This window comes from Styela clava, chromosome 14 (genome assembly GCF_964204865.1).
Source record: "Styela clava chromosome 14, kaStyClav1.hap1.2, whole genome shotgun sequence".
NCBI classification, from domain to species: domain Eukaryota; kingdom Metazoa; phylum Chordata; class Ascidiacea; order Stolidobranchia; family Styelidae; genus Styela; species Styela clava.
Window position 1 is genome coordinate 10,676,367 of NC_135263.1, and position 20,699 is coordinate 10,697,065.

The 20,699-nt window shown below is 33.9% G+C and overlaps 1 protein-coding gene across 2 annotated transcripts in view; it reads right to left on the bottom strand.

Annotated features, from left to right (window-relative positions):
• Nucleotides 1-20,432, bottom strand: part of LOC120341320 (E3 ubiquitin-protein ligase rnf213-alpha-like) — a 62,107-nt gene extending 41,675 nt beyond the window's left edge. Inside the window, exons 1-23 of one of the 2 annotated variants that reach the window (XM_078120153.1) lie at nt 20,131-20,432; nt 19,723-19,854; nt 17,822-17,978; nt 17,126-17,258; nt 16,534-16,588; nt 16,112-16,156; nt 15,321-15,371; nt 15,163-15,237; nt 13,750-13,872; nt 13,141-13,254; nt 12,633-12,750; nt 12,400-12,545; nt 11,297-11,550; nt 9,640-9,896; nt 8,532-8,780; nt 6,417-6,627; nt 5,399-5,496; nt 4,487-4,694; nt 3,415-3,519; nt 2,987-3,085; nt 1,792-1,944; nt 1,175-1,382; nt 491-669 (exon numbers count right to left, since the gene is read on the bottom strand). In XM_078120153.1, coding sequence (XP_077976279.1) covers nt 491-669; nt 1,175-1,382; nt 1,792-1,944; nt 2,987-3,085; nt 3,415-3,519; nt 4,487-4,694; nt 5,399-5,496; nt 6,417-6,627; nt 8,532-8,780; nt 9,640-9,896; nt 11,297-11,550; nt 12,400-12,545; nt 12,633-12,750; nt 13,141-13,254; nt 13,750-13,872; nt 15,163-15,237; nt 15,321-15,371; nt 16,112-16,156; nt 16,534-16,588; nt 17,126-17,258; nt 17,822-17,978; nt 19,723-19,854; nt 20,131-20,257 — 3,297 coding nt within the window. In that variant the 5' untranslated portion in view covers nt 20,258-20,432. Of the gene's footprint in view, nt 1-490; nt 670-1,174; nt 1,383-1,791; nt 1,945-2,986; nt 3,086-3,414; nt 3,520-4,486; nt 4,695-5,398; nt 5,497-6,416; nt 6,628-8,531; nt 8,781-9,639; nt 9,897-11,296; nt 11,551-12,399; nt 12,546-12,632; nt 12,751-13,140; nt 13,255-13,749; nt 13,873-15,162; nt 15,238-15,320; nt 15,372-16,111; nt 16,157-16,527; nt 16,589-17,125; nt 17,259-17,821; nt 17,979-19,722; nt 19,855-20,130 lie in introns of both variants that reach the window. The other variant, XM_078120152.1, reaches the window with a different exon arrangement.
• Between the last annotated feature and the right edge of the window lie 267 nt (nt 20,433-20,699).

Genomic DNA, 20,699 nt, shown 5'->3' on the forward strand with positions numbered 1-20,699 from the left:
TCTGACCGACCGCACTAAAGGGTCGTCTAATATAAGCATAACCCAGATCGCACTCAAACAAAATGACATTATGTTAACTTAATTCCAAGTTCTCATGATAAGAGCGTGCACGCACAAATGTGAATCACCACTTGGTGCGCTATGACAGCATCAAAAGTCTGTGATTGGTTGTTATACACACGATCGCTTGCGTGTTTACGCTATGACAGCAATAACAGTCTGTGATTGGCTGGTCATACTAGTTATTGTCTGCATGTTTCGCTATGAGAGCACTGACAATCTGTGATTGGTCTGTGATTTAAAATCAGTTGGTGTACAAGACACCATTTTGGTGCCAAAATTACATCGTCTTTGGGGCACACTAACACACTGACTGACGGCACACTGACAGATTATCAACTTTGAGGTTGCGATTACGAATATATAATTTTCTTCTGGAAAAAAAGAATACTGTAATTGAAAATTACATAAAAAATAAAACATAACTTACAAATTGAATTGCATTATTCAATTCTAAAAATTTCTCTCTGTTCTGAAGAATCAATTTCAGTTGTTTAACGAGAATGTCCCCAGACTTCAATGAATCAATAATGGACTTAAATGATTCAGTAACATGCATGATCTTTTCTTTTGTTTCATGAGAAAATTTAGACAAAGTTTCTTTACCATCTGAAAGTAATTAATATTAGAATAGTTTATCTATGTATCTATCAGCATATTATCATCAAAAAAAGGTGAATAAAAAAGGTGATCATTAGAAAAGATATCATTTTTTATGCTGTAAAAACAATACATGAAATTTTACATTATATGAAATTGCACTTTTTAGTTCCCTTTCTTAAAACCTATTTCAGACTCCAAATTTTGTTGAGCTGCGTGCGCATCATTGCATTGCATCACCAATGCATTACACTGCAATTTAAATTTCAAAAATCAGAATGGCTATTTGTAAACAATGTACCATATTCAATTTTAAAATACAGGATGTCCATAGAGTGTCAGGGTGTCAACTGTCAAGTGTTACAAATTCAATTTTGTTATGAAGTCAGTTGTCAATATATCTTAAACAGGTTGGTTGTGTTTTAATCAGCAATTGTTTTAGATAATTTTACTTGACTTAATATATCTGTGAGGGCCAAAACAATAAAAAAGCAATACACAAAAATATACTCACGAAAAAGACGAAAAAATTGAGATGCAAATGCCCATGTAAACATGAATTGAAGAACTTGCATATCAAAAGATATCCTTGGGGAATGAGCTTTATTTAATTCTCTATTAAAAAGTTTGTCAAAGATTTGAATAAATCTTGGTGTGCTGAATCGAGAATATATATTTCGAATGGTTGAAGTTGCCATTGAAGTAAAGCCTCTATCCTTTCCCTATGTAAAAAAAACTTATTTTTACTTTGTTGTAAAATTGGTCTAATGACACATGGGCTATGCATTTTAGATACATGAATTTAAATAGGATCAAGTTGAAGCAAAATTTATGACTAAATGCACATGGCATGATGACTTATCGGAGAAAGTTGGGTAGGCAATGCCAAACCAAAAAAACTGCGCTCGATCCAAATGAATAGTAAGTAGTACCTCACATATTGTTAAATATTAGTGGCTGCCTGTACAGTGCCTCTTTCAGAGTGAAAGATTCTTAGAAAAAAAATTGACTCAAACATGTAACACACATTCCAAGCAAAGTTCATTTGGCAACTACTCCTTATATTTTTTATTCAAATATTGAAATTTGTGAACAATAATACATAATTTCCCTAAGAAAATGAAAGTATACCTTTTTATTGGCAGGTGCATATTTCGATAACAATAACTCAGTGCATTGGAAAGCTTTTTCACTGAAACAAACTTCTACAGCTTCCTCCAGATTGAAATTTTCAAGCGTTATGGCATAAAAATTTAAGAAATCCTCATCCTTGTCTTTCCAAGTCTAAAATGGAATAATTATCAGAAGATGAAAAATTAGACTAGTCAAAATTATAGGTTGTTAAATCAGTGTTTCCCAAGCTATGAGTCGCAACCCAAGACTGGGTCACATGAAAACCATTTTGGATCGCTTGTTTTTTCAAAGTAGACGGTATCATTTTCTAGTAGATTTCATTGTTTATTTTATATTTGGTATTGTTGCTCAATAGTAATTATATATGTGGTAAGCATCACAGAATCTGTTTTGCTTGAGTGAACCCACGCCACGATTTCAAAAACTCGCAGCTTTCTCACTTTGCGACAGTATTTGGGAAATAAATGACATATAACATTGATTGTTTTATATTAATCATTGAAATTTGGGGCCATAAAAGCACTACATGCCATTTAGTATGTGAGCATATATCCTTGGGTCGTGAGATTTTACAATTTCTTTTTTTTAATTTGGTTCATCTGAAAAAACAGGTTAGGAACCACTGGTTTAAATAACTCTCATCCACAGTTTTGATATTCATTTGTTTACTGAGTTTCTAATACTGAATTAAATGAAGCCTAGCGTAGTTTATAATTTATCCCAATCCCAAACAATTCAACACACCCGACTACGTTTCTAAGTCTAAAAATCCTGGCATCAATATCACTTCCTGACACTGAGATAAAATTTTAACAATGAAAACATTTCTTGGCAATATGGGCGTTAAAGATATATACTCCAAATGCAAGCTTTTTTCCTTGGAAGTCTAGTTACAGATGAAGAAAAATTAAGACTAGATTAATACGACAAACCTGTTTTCGATTTCTCTACCCTGGTATTGGATTTGGAAAACAAAAGATTCCTGTACTTCTAAATTTATAGCATTACTGCTTGCCATAAAGAGTGGTTGTTCAGAGCCTTTTTCAGAGCCAAGTTTTTAATCATCGCTCAACAGACGTAAATCAAAAGTGAATATGAACGTGTCCTATGTCAGAAAAACCACACTGGATAATAATACACGGCAAGTAGCATTACAACAACAAAAACACCAACATTTATACAACTGATGTACCTTTCTTATTTTATGTTGCATCTCACGTTTCATTGTTTGCATCCATTTGTCTTGAAATTCTGAATTGTGCCATTTTATTATGACTAGTCCATTCCAGTACTGAAAAACATAATGATTAAAAAAAAGAGCGATAATTTTTGTGCAGAAAATTTATTTTGACATCTGAAATATATAATATCAAAAATTCTGCTTTCACATTAGTCGTGAAGATTGCATACCTGTACTACCTCATGTCCATATATTTGAGCATTGCTCTCCAGTTGAGTAATTAGATTATTTTGAATCGAAATAAAAGAATGAAAAAATAGTTTGTAATTACTACAAGATACCTAAGTTGTGCGATAAATCTTGTTCAAGGTGAGAAGCCTGGTACAATTACTGTTTATTTCTACTTCATGCTTTCTCAAGGAAATAGAAATCATACTTACACCGATTTGTTCTTCATTGATTCTGCCTTTATGTATTCTTGTCGTTATTGATGTTAGGATATCATCCAAGTATAAACAACCTTTTTCATACCTTTCCAACTCAACCTATTGATTAGAAAAAGAGTAGAATTAAATGATAACAATTAGAATTGGGCATTTCGAATCGAATATTTGAATCAAATCGAATAGTAAATTATATGAATCGGTTAAGACATCTTTTTTATCGTCCGCCAAAGGTTGAGGTGAATCAGTCATTTTTTTTTTGTTGATGTTATATTTTTAAAATGCGAACAGACATTTCTATTCTTCCTAGTTATTTAATGATGAAACATGTTTCTTATTGTGCCTGAACACTCAGCAAACTGTCTGGGTAACAGATTTTTACGGAGTTTTATTAAATTGAATAATTTTTCTGTATAGATCTTCAATTAGGAACTGGTACTATTATTGCGTATGTCATTATCCAGATAGTTCCATATTCATAATACTGTGTCATGCAATAGAAAAAGTTTAAGTGTACACAAAAATAGATATCAAATTTATATGAAACATGCTTTTGAAATGAAATTGATCTCAGAAATTTCTGAACTTCTTTTATTATTACCATGCTGTGAGCTAAATATGGTAGAGTCCTTATTTCTAACCTATTGCGTTAGTGGATTTATTATAGATGAGTGAGTCTTACTGAAGGCTACCAAAACAAATTGTCCAATTTATATTGGATATGGTGTCCCAATGTGTGGACTCTCAAATACGCAAGAGAAAGGCTGTATTTAGTTTGGTATCAAGCATGTTCTTTTACATCAGAGTTCATCTGTAATCCTATCACACTCTATGCTGAGTCTGAATACCCATTAGGAGCTCTTAGAAAATGGAACCAGAATAGATATAATAGATGTAATTGTTATTTGAGCTGGACATTTTCAAATACCTCAAAATTTCAGAATCGAATCGAATATTTTTTTGAAATCGAATCTCGAATACTTACAGAAAACATAAAATTGGTTATCCAGTCAGTAGCAGGCTTGCACATAATCGACCAAAATCAATTTAATATGATTATGATTCCTACCTTGTCTGAAGATTTTCCTTTCAGTGTTTGCATCAGCTCAGCTGCATAACGAGTCATGCTTAAACACCACAAAACATCATTGTTTCTAGATTCTGTTTGTCTATAATCTAAGGTGCTGTAGGCTTCATCTTTGAAAAAGGCATGAAAACTTGCCAAAACATTCACAGGAAGACCCATTCTCAGTCTTTTCACACCACTGTCCTGTGCACTGTAGAAAAAAGCATAAAAATTAAAACATTAAAAACAATACACCTTAAAACCCTTATCAAAGCTGAAATTTCCTTTTTAGGGCTTCCAGGTTATCCGTTCATCGTGAACTAATAGAAAATACATAAAACCAGTAAACAAATGTGGTTATAGACTGTCATAGTGTAGCGCATTCAATACACCGATTACAGGCCATAGCTCGTTGGCAGAATGTTATGGTATAGGACAGGGTGGTAAACCACAGCAAAAGCAAAATGTGAGCCGCCGTGGTTTTTCGACGACCCAGCAAGTCACGAACATACTAACATAATAATGATAAATTAAAAACTGATAGTGAATACCGAAGCCCACAGGCTTTTTTCCATAATAAAAATATGATTTCGAAAATGATGATTTTGAAAAGGTTCGCCATTTCTGGTCTAGGATAAGTGACCTACATGGAAACATCACATGCAATAATCGAAATACTTAACCATGTATAATATTGAAAAATTATAAGTATTATATCCTATCTTAAGATGAATGATAAACAAAAAAATTTAAAAAAAAATGCAAATGTATGCTTTGGTGACCACATTGCCGATGAGCTAATGTTAAAATATTTTGTCCATGTCACTTTCACTTCTTCATGCTTGGAATGGGTTTAAATTAGTAGGTGTATTTTGAATAAATTAAATTCACACAATGATTAAAAATTCATCTTACGAATCAGATATTTCGTCAACTGGTGCTTTTGCTTGTTCCAGTAAGTTTTGAAATGTGCAGACAAAGAAATCGCTTAAATTTGCGACTTCTGAAAGTTCCTATAAAGAAAAAATATAAATGCTTCACATAAAAACCTGTCAGCTCAATCATGTGGCAAACCATGGCCTCCCGTCCAGTTACCAGTCCATGTGGGGTATGGGATTAGTTGAATGCATAGACTTGATGGAGAAGGAAGCCGTAACTGACAAGCAGTTACATGGACTACCCTAATTATCCCCATGGGATGTCTGATAGGGACATCATGTCAGAAAAACCCCAGTGAAATATTAAAAAAACTAAACCAAATGCCATATTAATATCAACGTATGTCGATGTATTTATAAAAATAAAAAAACGGTCAATTTGGGTAAAGAGATAAGAAATAAGATCAACAACTTTCTACAAAATTTAAAACAGACAGTCCTAAAAAGAATGTTATTATGGCAACTAGAACACGGGGGCCCTTGGCCAACCAGTCAGAGACCAAATATCACATTTCTTACTTCATTACAGCGAAAAGCCACATTATGAACAATAACACAAACAAACACCAGATATACCTTTACATGTTAAAAGAACAAAACGTTTTATCTGCACTTCAATTACTTCTCTAAAATGGTAAACTGTGCGATTGCCGCGAACGACAGCCATAGAAGTGCAATAAACGCTTATCACACCAAAAAATGCAGTTGTGTCGTAATAATGGACGGTATAATAATGAATGGTAAAGTGGATGAAGTCTGACTTCGACCTAAAAGAAGAATGCGCAACGAATCATAATATTTTGGATCGAAACGTGATGAATCGTAGTTAGCAAGAAATTTTTACTTAGAATAAACAAGACGTAAAGAGCTGCATGAAACCGGCACAAGAGCTGCATGAACTAGAACAACAACCAACCAAACATCGCCAACCAAAAGCACTAATTTTTCAAATAGATCATCGGTTCAATTTGTGTCAAAATAAATGAAAATCTCACCAATTCCCCTGTATATCGAGAAGGTTTGCAAGCATTAAGTAGATGAAAAAACACAGAATCCAACGCAAATTTATCCCCAATCATATTTATATCTCGAGTAGAAATCAATTCAACAATTGTCCTTTCTCTCAGCATGTAATGAAAAGCACCAACAATCCATGGATGAACTTGATATATTTCATATATATCTTTAGAAAGCTTCACCAAGTCTCTGGAAAATGATAAAAAAAGCTCATATTGTTTTACCTAAGAAAAAATGTTTTGTTGTTTGGACAGTAATTCAAACCAGTGGTTCCAAACCTTTCTACCCTGGCGGACCGGTAAAATCGAATAAAATGTACTCGCGGACTGGCAAAAAAAATAACAGAAAATAATAACATATATTTGCGTAATATCGGGCAATCACTATGCTTTTAAAAAAAAGGCACACTTAAAAACATTTCACATGAGGAAAAACTATCAAATAATGTGCCGGCCAAAAATTGAAATGGGTGGAACAAAAAATAATGACATATGTTTGCGTAATAAAATGCAGTTCTGGGCACCCATTATGCTTAAAAAACCACACATCTCACATAAAAAACAGGTAGGCTACATGCCAAATCATGTACAAGGACAATGAACTCCAGTGAGAATTTTGCTACTATTTCGTTTCCAATACAAGATTGCAGACATGGCATCAGCAAAGTTTTGCAACACGATGGCGGACACCAGAACGTAGTATGTGTACCAGGTTAGGGTGAGGCCATTATTAATTTTTCTTTTTTATGTCTATTATGAGTTCGGTGACTAGCCAAGGGACCGAGTACCTGAAGTTATGGCCTAACCTTAACCTGGTACACATACTACGTTCCAGTGTCCGTCATCTTGGTTCGCATACTACGGGAGTACCCAAAAGCGTGCTGTGAATCACCCGAAGTCTCGTGACCACCTGCAGGGTCGCAACAAGTTCATATCTCGCTGGGTGTCAAGGTGAAGCTCTGGAACTGGAATATTATACTATTCTTGACAATTGTCTGGTTTAAACAAAGAAATATTTATAACCTTTCCATTTGGATGGTAATATTAATCAAGAAAAGAATGCACAACGAAAAAAGTACGCATGCTCATTTTCATGTTTCCGATTCTTGCGAGATTTGACGAAGCGCCTTCGCGATGAATCGGAACCGAAAAAGCAAAAAGTGTGATTACTCAGCATCAAGACGTCGCCGGACCATTAATACCCCACTTATCAAACAGCAATATGACGGCGGATGAGAAATGCGTAATAAACCAGCTTAACTTCGTCTTATTAATCAAGAAAAGCATGTAGAACGGAAACAGCATACATGCTGATTTTCAGGTTTCTGAATCTTCTGAGAATTGACGGAGCGCTTTCGTCATGAATCGGTAACGAAAACGTCGAAAAGTGCGATTACTCGGCGCCAAGACGTCGCCGGGCCATTAATACCTCACTTATCAAACAGCAATATGACAGCGGAAGAGAGATTGCTTAATAAACAAACGTAGGTAAAGGCTACGGTAAAGCGATTGAAACGACAGAAAAACAACAAAACAAATTTTTCGCGGACCGACAAAAAAGCTCCGCGGACCGGCGGTTGGGAACCACTGATATAAACAATGTACAAAAAATGAACTTCTCAAATAATAGCAAGACCAATTGAACATTCGAATCTATCTGGACACAATAATATTCTGTATTTTAAATTCTTGATTTCAAAAATAAAATTTGAAAAAATATAATTTGAATTTTTGTCTTGCAGTCTAAACAAAAGAAGTTCATTTAACATTAAGGAGAACCTAAAAAACGGGAACCCAGTCAATTTGGAACGTATTGTATGGGTTCCATTTTTTTCGAGTTATTCTGTATAAAAAATAGTAAAAAATACACAAGCAAATATCAACTTTTCTGCATCATTTATTATGTCATATTCGAAAATATTTTTTCGAAATGTATAGTAGGTTACCGTATTCAATTTTGACCATCACTGAGAGTTAGTATAAGAAATTACTTGGGGTGAGAAAAGTGTAAAATCATGCTGAAAACCATGTAAACGCAGAAAAATATTACGCTAAAAAGCCCAAAAGTCTATTTATAATGAAAATTCCATTCACCTCTGTATTGTTTCCCGTGAACATCTTTGTCGTACAGTGGACCAAGCAAGATTGTTTGCAGGTGGTAAACCACTTCTTTTGTGTAGAAGTTGGCCTTGATCTTTTTTTAATTTTACAGCACTTTTATCTATTTCACCTTGATCCGCAATTAGCCAATATAGTGGAAGAGATAGAATAAACTCAGGTCCTTGTAAGTCAAACAACCTTCGATACAGTGAAATAATAGAATCTTGCACAATTGGAAGAGATCTTAAAAAAAAAATTGTTATCAATATTTAACTTGACTGAGGCCTTAACTTTGAGGTAATATTCCTTGTATATTATAAAAATAAGAATTAGGGTAAGGATTTACATATTCATCCCGGGGGAGAGGGAAGCTGATAAGACTGCTCAAACATATGGGGAACCACGACCTCTCGTCCGGTTACCATTCCATGTCGGGTATGGGATCAGTTAGTGATTTGTCTTCGGAAGCATGGACTTGATGGTGGAGTAAGCCGTAACCGACCAGCAATTACGTGAACCACCCTACGGCGGCGAGGAGTCCAGCAATCCTCTGCACATAACCATCCAGCCTGGAACCCACGCAGAGTAATTAGAGGTGTGGTGGCGAGCTTATTCCTGACGCTTAGCACAATGAGCCACACCACCGCGCCAAATGACAAACTATTTTTATCATGAAGAATTCTGAATTATTTATGGAGTACCAATTTTTCTGCTTAAAGATATTGTTACATTTCCTTCAGTTATGTGAATTGCCTCATTGCTCTTCTCATGATCGTATCAACACGAAACGCTTGGAGGTCTGCGTCAACTGGAATTTCCTAATGCGCAATGCTACATTATAATTCCTCGTCGTCTCAGCAGCTCTTGTCATTTAGTGGTCAGTCATAACTTAGTTTAGCGATCAATCTCCTCAGTTCCTGAGTGAGAGCGTGTGACCTTGCTCAGAGAAAATTTCCACAAATAACGAACAACCGAGTGCAAAAAATGTAAAAGAAATAGGCAATAAATAACAACATAGCACACGAAAGTACAATTTTCAAGTAAAATTAAGTTCATTCGACAAGTTTGGTATAGAAAAAGAGTACTTTTGAAAAAAACATACTTTTCATCATAAGATTGGCATTCTGCAAAAATCTCCTTGTAAAGTAATTTTTGGTCATCTTCAGACAGTGTGTGAATACTTAGCAGTTTGAAAATTTCAGAGAGTAGATTTTCATTATATAGCATTATCTCTTCATGGTGCAAGGCCATCGTGAGTGCTAAAGTTGACAAAACAACTCTCATGGTGTCGTGTTTGTTTTTCTTCTTAAGCAATAAAGAATTTTTCCAGAGCCAGTCGAGTATACCTTGTTCAATTGCCTGTTTTAAGAAAGTTTTGAATTAATATGCATAAATAACGGTAATAACAACTGGGGCCCGATCGATACTGCTTTTTTAAACCGATGCCGATAGTTTTCCAACACTCTGAGAATTTTGTGTTTTTCTTGCAAGAGAAAATAAATCTATAACTTATGCAATGATGACAAAAAATTGCATAAGAAGTACATTTACACCTTTCTTTGTGCATCACTGAGTATAGCGATTTTCAACGCCTTATAATAGAAATTATCAGTGTAAAGCCACAGTGCTGAAGAAAATTGTGTGCATGGCAGGAAAGAATACTTTTTGCAAGGTAGAAAGCTTATGAATCTCAATAGCTCCAGTTCAACAGTTTCAAGTTATAGTTGAGAAAGCAGAGTTTCTCAGCATTGGCTCTAATCATACTTGCTCTTGTGTATTGCTTTGAGATGGCTCTACAAATCTCTGGTGTTTTTTTTAAGCCACCACCCTCACAAATTCGCTTACAAAGTGTGAAATCATGTGCCACACATCTGCTTTGAATAAGAAAGACATAGTCAAAAGTCGGTTTTTGATAGAAATAGAAATAGCGAAGAGAAAGAGTATTAGACAGAACCACTCTCAATTAAACAAGCGATAAAACTGCTTCCCAGGTGTAATTTTGACAATTTGGCAGTCACATGATTGGCTGATACCTATCGGTAAAATTAGTCAATATCGACACAAAATTTGTGAAAGAAACATGGCTGATATATTGGTCGGGCCCTAATAACAACATGATTTATTCTGATTGGCCAGAATATTTGTCATTAGGCCAGTGATTCAACTGATGTAAATATAATGAAATTCTGAAAAGATAGCAAAGAATTTGTACAATCAATCAAATATTTGTATGAATTTGAAATATGTTTTATTTTGATTGACCAAAATAATTTTCTGTCGATTGGTAAGAGTCAGGTACTTCCAAAACAGTTTCTGATTGGAGAAAAATTACTGATTGCATGGGGAAATGCAGAGAGCTCCTCAACAAAGACTATGGGGACTTTGGTAAAGCGTTGTTGCCGTATTAGACATAAAATTATTCTGTTAGTGTTATTGAATTCACATAATCTCTCTCAAATGCGAAGAATACTCCTTATTCCTACAAAATATTTCACTTAATATTTGTATTATTGCAACCAATACCAAAATGATTACCATAAGCGAATTTTCGAAAGTAGTTCAATACAGACTTTTCTATTAGAAGGAGTGTGATCAAAAATAACAAAAATCCTAGCAGACGAGCAAAAAATGTCTGGATTCACAGCATGATTAAGATGTTTTATCAGTTTTGCTTTTGTCTCCAGGATAAATTTGAAATATCTTATAACATCATAAAAAACATAATGTCAAATATACATTCTTAAAAATATCTCACAGACCTCCATAGATGGCCGTCTATAATACACATAACTGTGAGTTATATTCCAAGCTTTTCTTATAGTATGCATCCAGGAAAAAGCTTCTCTTCCAAAAGAACACGGCCTGTCTTCATCCGATTCACATCTCAATGTTAAAAATTCAGCTCCAGGTAAATGCTGTATCACAGCTTCTTGGTTTAACTGATACCATGATTTGGAATTATAATCTTTGATAAATGAAACAACATCATGGCAAATTGAACGAGAGTTGATATCTGCAAAATTGAAAATGGAAAAAATGTAACATAGAAACCGTTAGGCACCCAGGATCTCTGCTCACGCTTCAGTGATTCGTTACCATTCATGCAAAATTGCAACTATAACGACAACGTAATGCAATAAACAGGATACCGAAACGTCCTGCTCCAATTGTGAGCGTTGCGTGTCTCATCGGCACCCTTGCATGAGCGGTAGGCTACAATGTGGCTAATTATTGATCATGTTAGCTAAAATTCCTATGGCTTCCCTAGAATATGGATTAACGAGATGAAAAATGACTTGTTCGAAAGAGTATTTATTTCCACAGAGGCTAGCATACTCGGAACTTTAATTTCCGAATATGAAAAAATGTGAGAAAATTAGGAATTTCCAAAAGATTGGCACATTTTTTCACTGCTGCTATGGGAACAAGACAGCATTCCAGATTTTCGATGAAACGCACATTACTAGAGTGACAGAATAACCCACATGGAAAATTTCATTCATATTAGTCCAATTGTTTAAACACTACAGCTAGACACACAGACAGAACGACTGATAACGGGTCTCCTAGAGCGAAGATTCAAAAAAATGAACCTACAACGCTTTAGGAACAGTTTGTTTGGCATAATAGAATTATGCCAAGAAATTCTGCCTGATCGCGATTAGGGAAAATTTGAATTATAAATCTGGTAATATGATATTTTTATGCTTTAACTTATATCATACAAGTATTCTGTGACATTAGCCACATATGCATACAGAAGCACAAGTAAATAAAAAAAATATAATTCACCAAATGACTGACAAAATTGAAAACACTATTCTGATCATAACAATTATTGGAAACAAAATCAAAAACTCACCATAAAGTAATCGATTAGAAGTCGATGTGCCTACATGGGTAAATTGTTCCCAAATAATTGGCTTCTCAAAAGACCGCAGAGCATATTTATATTCAACAACCGTTCTCTTCTTCAAGAATGGCAAATTCCGATAGAAAAATTTTCTCCTAAAGTTAAATATATACACGAATGAAATACTAGTAATAGACTGAATAAGTGAATTAAAAACTGAACTAAAAATTGCCATTTCTTACTTTGAATGCCATTCCATTTTAATTCTTGTCCATTCACCATATAAATTAGTATAAATCCATAAATCATAAGTAGCAGGTATGACATTATTTTCACCCAGCACAACTCGAAACTCAATTTCTGAAACAAAAATGAAGCTGTGTTAAACTTTGAATAATTACCATTCATTTACAGTGGCAAACTTTATCTAGCATAGATTTTTATCATTTTATCGCATCAGAAACAGTCAGTCATACCTCTATAATTCTAATAGTAGACAGACTATTCAACAGAAATAAATTAGTATTGATGAAATTTACAATTCATCTTCAATATATATTACATTGAATGCAACATGAAATTTGTTCGGTATATTAAAGTTAACTAAAATATTGAGACCGTAAAGGAAAGGAACACAAAGTAATGCAACCACATCAACAATTATGCAAAACTTGAGTGTTCACAAACTTTGTTAGAAATAGAACAAACGCAAACATTATAAAAATGATTAGAAACTGAATAAAGCAAAACCTTCTGCATCAGCATTAGACGAGAGACTTTTGAGTTCTTCTTCATCTTTCTGTTTCAAAACTTCTTTCTCTTTTCCAACATCTTCTTTCGATGAATAACTAGATGTACCAGGTTCTGAACAATGTAAATTCAATGCAATTTGATGTTAAATATTGATTGAAAAAATAAATCATAAAACAGACCATTATTGTAACGTAAGTAATGGCAAATTTCTAATTCGAAGTCTGTATTATTATATTTATTTTGTTTAAATATGATCAAATACCTATAACAATAGGTTTGCCCCTATTAATAATTTCGCAACACTTTAAAGATCATTTTGTTTTGTCAGTATTAGTTACGCTTTTATGTATATTTATAGTTTACACAGTTCTTGTTACAGCCTTACAAATATTACATAAAGGTTACTTGAGCCCTTGGAATGTTGTATCAAGGTTCACCAATAAAATTGAAAACCACCAAGGTCATTCTATACAAATGCATCCAACTTTGTGTGATTTGGGATTATCAGATTAAAAATATTTAAACTTTTGCTTTACATGAAATAGAAAATAAAACTACGACTTCACAATGAAGTATATTTTGAAAATGTATTTTTTTCAATATAACCTTTTTTATCATCTTTGCTTTCTTGTTTGGGTTTACCAACATTTTGATTTTCATCAACTTCCATCTTGTCAGTTCCATTTCTTACATCGACAACTTTCCTGGGCTGTGCTTTTTTTGAGGAATCTTCAGTTAAAAAATAAAATGATCACACATATAATTTAACTTGACAAATACACAACAGTTATAACAACTTTATGATATTCATTGTTTACCGATATTCCTATACGAAAAGGCACAAAAGATATGAACTATCACTGTATATTTAATGACAGAAATATGAGTTATGAAAATAAACAACTTGGCTGATATTTACACTTTCAAATATTTATTAAGCTTAAGTGATTCAAGAGTCCTGCTGCACACTAACACAAATATATTTCTGTAACGTATCGTCTGACCAAGGCGAGACTTCTTCAGACATACATAGTTCATATAATAGTTGAACTATGTATGTCTGACCTTGGTCAGACGAAATGTCACAGAAATATAGTTGTGTTAGTGTGCAGCAAGACTCTTGAATCACTTAGGATAGTTATCTTTACTCTTGCTACAGCATCCTTGCATTATATGCATACGGATCCGCCGGCACAAAAGCATAGAAGAAGGATAAGTAGTTAGTCACGCAAAACCATACCATTAGCGCAATTTATTAAGCTTGTTACTAAAAGAATTCCAACAGCTAAATGTATTACTTTCTCTGATAAAAATGAACAGATATCTCATTTATTTATTTATACTCAAAGCTTCATAAACATTCAAATAATGATCCATAAAAGAATTCCATTTCACAAAGCTTTAAAACAATTTTAAAGTTTTACGGGTGGGGAACTGGAAAGGTTCATTGCTTTCGATATATAGTTGATAATGGTTCGGCTAAAGTGTGAATGCACTGCAGATAGGTATGATACAATGATACATAAAGCTCTCAGACATTTGTATTTACAGAGAGTAGATTATGTACAATGCAAACTATTAGGATACGAGAAAAGTCAAACAGAGTATGCTTTTATTTGTATTCTGCAAGAGACACATCTGTTAAACAATAACCAGGATTGCCATTTAAAAATGTGGTAAAGTATGTGAAATGTACCCTGAGTATTTCTCAGGTCAAAATTAGATTTTCATAATAATATGAAAAGGAATAACAACACTTCATGATCATATACAATAGCAATACAAACCAAAGCCCTTGGTCCCTGAATTACTGCAAATCCGACCGACCTTGCTTTGCGCTGACGGAAGTCAACAGAGTTTTTAAAGATCTTACTCTTGTTTTGAACATAGGCAATTTTGCATTGAAAAAATTCTTATCAAAAGTAATAGCCTATATATTGTAACTTATGAATTGGCATGAATTCAATCTTGTATGATAATGATTCAACAATTAACTAAAGAAGTAATGGCTGCTGTTACCTGATAGACCCATGTCTTTGAGTTTCTCTGCTGTCTCGGTAACTGGTTTTTCCTTGGTACCAGCATGAGAGTCACCTACAAATAATTTGGAATTTATGAAAATGGTATAGATTAATAGGTAAATTATAATAATGTGGAGAGTAAGTAACCCTTCTAACCTCTAGAGGTATCATTTTCTTTGCTGTATGAAGAAGTTTTATCGTCTTCATCTGTTAAAATAATTGAAATTACTCATAAGAGATTCATAATATATCAATGGTTGTATAATCTAGCTAGCAAATAGAAATGCTCTCACCAGCTTGGTAGTCATATTGTACAAAGGAGACTAAACAAACATAATATTGAAATATGTTCTGTAATACTAATATCCAATATGGTAAAGTCCCAATTTTAAGAATGATTTTGAGTATTTTAATTCTAACAATTTAATTCTGCGCAATTATCATTTGATCTCAATTAGGGCCAAAATCTGATTTTGGCTTCAAGAAACTGCAGTAAATATAAAAAAAAACAAGGAAAACAAAGTTTATCTCCATTATTCCATACTATGAAAATGAATCTCTATGAATAGGCAATGATTTGTGTATGCTTTCTATCAAAAAATCATAAATTCGGCATCTATTTTCAATTTAAATACACATCAATATTATTACTAAATACCCGCAGTTTTCCATATAAAATGACATCAATTCTTTCCAATTTTTTACAAAATTCAATTTTTAAATTATAATATTTCTTTGGGGAAGATAGACATAACTTCGTGCATTATGTAAATACCTTCAAAAAGTTTTCAAAAATAGTATACTGTAGAAAATACAAAGTTTTAGCTTCAGCTGAACCAGTCACTGAGTCAGGATATGTTTGCAGTGTCACAGCAAATAAGGACAAGACAAACGAAAGGCTTGAAAATAGCAGTGGAGCTGCATCATACTCCAACAAATAAACTCACCATATTTCTGTCTTTTAGGAGGCATTCCATCATTTTGACTTGATTCTGAATGTAAATATAGATGAAAATATTAAGAATTTTGCAAGAATGGCAATTAATTGTACTACTGCTCAAATTTTCTGACAATATCATCATAAAAATTCCCCCAAAATAGAACTTTGAATAGGATAGGATTAATAAATTTATCCTGAAGGAGAGCGAAGAAAGTCGATAAGACGACTTAATCATATGGCGAACCACTGCCTCTTGTTTGGTCACAATGCCATGTCTGGTATGGGATAAGTTAGCCAGTTATTTTTTTCGGATGCATTTTAACGATAGGAAAACTGAATAAATATATATAATACATTTTAATTTTAAAAAAATTTAATGCTCAGTGGTACTAGGAATATTTTTAGACTGTATGATAAGCTTACCATCACCTCTGTCTGTATGTTTGGAGGTTGGTTTGCTTGAGCTAGCTTTCCTGCTTTTGTCCTGCAAGAATATAAACGAGTTACAAATTTAAAATCAAAAAGGAAAATATTACAGATAATATGATGCAAGCATACTTGGAAATTATTTTTAGTGACAGTCTATATAAAATGTACACATATCAAAATCTACACATCTAATGATGTTGCTTTGAGTGAATAAAATACTGTAAAAAGAGAATATCAAAAATACATAAAACCATTTTATAACAGAGTGCAAAATGACCTTAATAATGAAAAACTATTTACAAACTTGGTGAACTAAGCCAAAATGGTTCCATTACATTTGAACCCATGACAATTGCATCTGTATGCTATTGCACCTATGGAATTTTTTTTGTTTCACGGATAGTTAAACCCATACTAACCCTAACCCATGGGTTTTAGCACCCGCATATAGATTGAACCCGTGGATATACGCATGGGTTCAAATGTACGGTCACCAGCCAAAATATACCCAAAATTGGGCATATGCAATTATATCTATCAACAGTCATATTCCGAACAAAAAGATTCATAAAAAAAAAATTAGCACTGATACTTCTTCTGAAACTCCTTTTTCGTGCTTCAGTGATTTAAAATTAGTAACAAATTCTGCAACTTTTTCTTTATCAAAATCTTCTCTGCATTTTGAGATGAATTTTAATGGCCAGTCATCACAAAAGACTGACGTTCTAAAATACATAAATTGTAAATTTCAAAAAAACTTTCCATTAGGAATCAGTCCATTTGAACAATGCAGCAGCATCGAGGTTATCGATGAAGGAAAAACTTACCTAACCTTAACAAGACTGTCACTTATTCACCCCCCATATTGAAAAGCTAAATTTGACACAGAATTTTCATATTGGATTCTAATTCACCTCATAGGTTATTATTAATATCATATAAGGACCATCTGTCAAGATAAATAAAATCTCCAATGAAAATCATTTATACAGAAAATTGTATATAGGCCTACTGAAAATGTGATGTCAAAAATAAAAACAATTTGGAATAAAACCAGCAAGATGAGTCTTTTTATTGTACATAAACATTTGTATTAAATATCTGAATTATTGAATAAACTTGATATAAGTATATACATTAAGACTCTGATTGTATTGTTCAAATACCCTTTACGTCATGTCTTCAAATTAAGAATAACAATTCGAGGCCATTTTTTTTTTGAGTTTTAAACTCGGCTCATATTTGAGGATATACGGTAAGTCTCAGATCTAGTTTTAATATAACTCACTCTTCTGAAGGCCATGTCAGTTTCATCAATTGCATGCATTCTGTTTTTAAATTTATTAAATGGTCCCAGGAGATAATGAGAAAATATAACTTGTCCAAAATGTCATCATCACTCAACAAATGTAGCAACAAACTATGGCCAGGAATATCAGGACACTCTGAAAAAATTGATGACACACACTGAATAGCCTACAAATCATTCACATTGAAACAAGTTAAATCCGCAATTAGGCTTGAACCCACAAACGCAAGCAGACCAATGTTGTAGATACCAAATCCTGTAGTAAGTAGGCCTATTATCAAACTACTGACCATAGAACTATTTAAAAATTACTCAAAGGCAATAAAATTTGTTTTTTTCAAGTTGTTTTTTATGATATAAATATGATATAAAAACAAACAAAGGGGGATATTCTTAATTATTACAAAACATTCAGATAAAATCGTTAATGACCCAACGAACAACAGCAAAATGAAGGCCAAAAAGAGCAATAGGATATAAGAAAGATGGTATAAACCAGTGATCGGCAACCTTTTTTAAGTGATGGACCGGTAAAGCCTGACGAAACTTTTGGCGGACCACCTTTAAAAAAACGTACTAAGCTTATGCAATAAATTATACGCGTTAGGAAATTTATGTTGACAACATACTGAAAAACGAAAGTGATGCTATTTAATGCGAGATCTGTATTTGTTAACTGTCATTTTTGGCTGTTGCGTAGCTCTGACGTCACGGCCACAAACCTTTCTTGTGAAAGGCTGGCTCTGGAAAATGTTGGCGCTAGTTTGTGGGTAATAGATAGGATTGAATGAGAGCCTTGATAACCGCACTCAAGTCGTACATATGCATCATTTCTGAGGAACATCCATCTGTTCGAGCTGGATGTACCAAATACGAATACTTTGACGTCACAACTCGATTATTATTCATTTCATTAATTCTGAAAACTGGACAATAATTGTATCAAATATTTTTAGGTTGACACAAGAGAATTGAGAACGGGAGTGTACAATATACATCAGCCAGGTGGCGCAACGCGAGAGTGTTATTTGTAGCACAGCCTCCCTCCCCTCGAGTTTGTTGATTTACCTAGAAAATAGCCTGCGGGTATATAAAAGTGCTCTTCGCAAAATATCTACGGGTCCATTCCGGTAGGTTTAGGTAGGTATTCTACAACGTTCCGCGGTCGGAACGTAATTAAAGGAACGGTAATTAAACTGTTTCCATATTGGAGATATGGTCGACACCGACACACGTAACGTGTTTCTCACATCCAGCCTACTTCGATATTTCGTTTTTGTAGTTATCAATATTGAAACCAGGCCTCACATTAATAAGATGTTGGAAAAGGTAACAAAAACTAACAATACATGAAAACCTTCTGTCTCTAGTCTGGGTATTGATTGATGTTTTGACTTTATTGATGTTTGTTTTGCCATAACTAATTTTTTTACCTGATGTGCTAACTTTATGATTATCCTGATTCTGGATTATAGAATTAACACTGACTATGCCTGACCGGTTAGCTACGAGCCAGTAGTGGGGAGTAGTCACGTTCTTAGCGAGAATCATTTTGTTCGAGAGATCTTATTCGGACTAATGTGAGACGTTCTTATACGGACATAGAGGAAGCAATTGACCCAGCATCATTGCGACATAATGACATGGGAATTGGTTGTATGTGAAGTCAGACATGCTGCTCAAATGCGTTGTGTTAATCGGGTTTGCTTCAGGGTGCTGTTTTTAGTCGTATGGTATGTGGTTGAATTGTAGAGGTTTTATTAAGGCCCCTCTGCGCACCGGTAATAACCTTCCCGCGAACCGGCGATGGGCCGCGGCCCGGTGGTTGCCGACCACTGTTATAAACAATATTTTAACATAAGTAAGTAAAATTCATTCACTCTCATCAAGAAGAGCAGCAGCCAGATTGATATCCCATAGATAAGAGTGGCGAAGCATACAATCCGACAAATTTCCAGCTGCATTTTTCAAAAATCCATCGTCAACATCATCATATATTTTTTTCTTTTGTGCTGAAAATTTAAAAATTCATGGATCTGATTTAATTTAAAAATGAGAAAATATTTACAACCAAACATCGCTGATTGGGAATGGGGGGTTGGTTGTCAAGTTTTTTTTTTACGGATGACAAGAAGTTGGCTAGACTCCTCGTCGGCGTAGATGAATCACATAGCCAGATCTTAGTATCGGCTATTAAGCCGACTTACAGTCTTATTAGTTTCTCCTTCTATAAAATATTTAGTATTTCATAATTATAGCCAGCAATGCTATAAAAAAAAATAACTTACATTTTGATATTACATCATTAGTTGCCAAACAACCTGCAAAATTTTTTATAAGATCTCCATCGTTGTCAACAGCATGAGAAATGATTGTTTTGACACATTGGAATAGTTTTTCATTCGTTTCCGCCATAAGGAATATTTCTTCTATGCTCAAGAAAAACACAACGACAATCTCATCATGATTGGTAGAGATGATAAAATCTTATTGGAACAAACAACTACGCCAGGAAATGAATAATATCTTCCTGCTAATTGTATTACTTCAGTATGCTATAATAAAGTAGCCTACAGCTGAAAAGGATACAGCACCCAATTGAATTTCAATGTAAGAATTGGTTCATGGAAATGCTTATCCTTGCTTTGGTTCAACTATCCCGAAAAAAGCTTATTAACAAGTAAGTGTCTGAGTGTGTAGGCAAAGATAGAAAATGCATTTAGCAAACCAGAAAACAATATCCGAATATCAATATTTGTAGTGGCCGGGTGGCGAAACAGCGCAAAATAGTGCGAAACAGCGCAAAACAGAGGAAAACAGCGCGAAACAGAAGGAAACCAGCGCAAAACACGAAAGA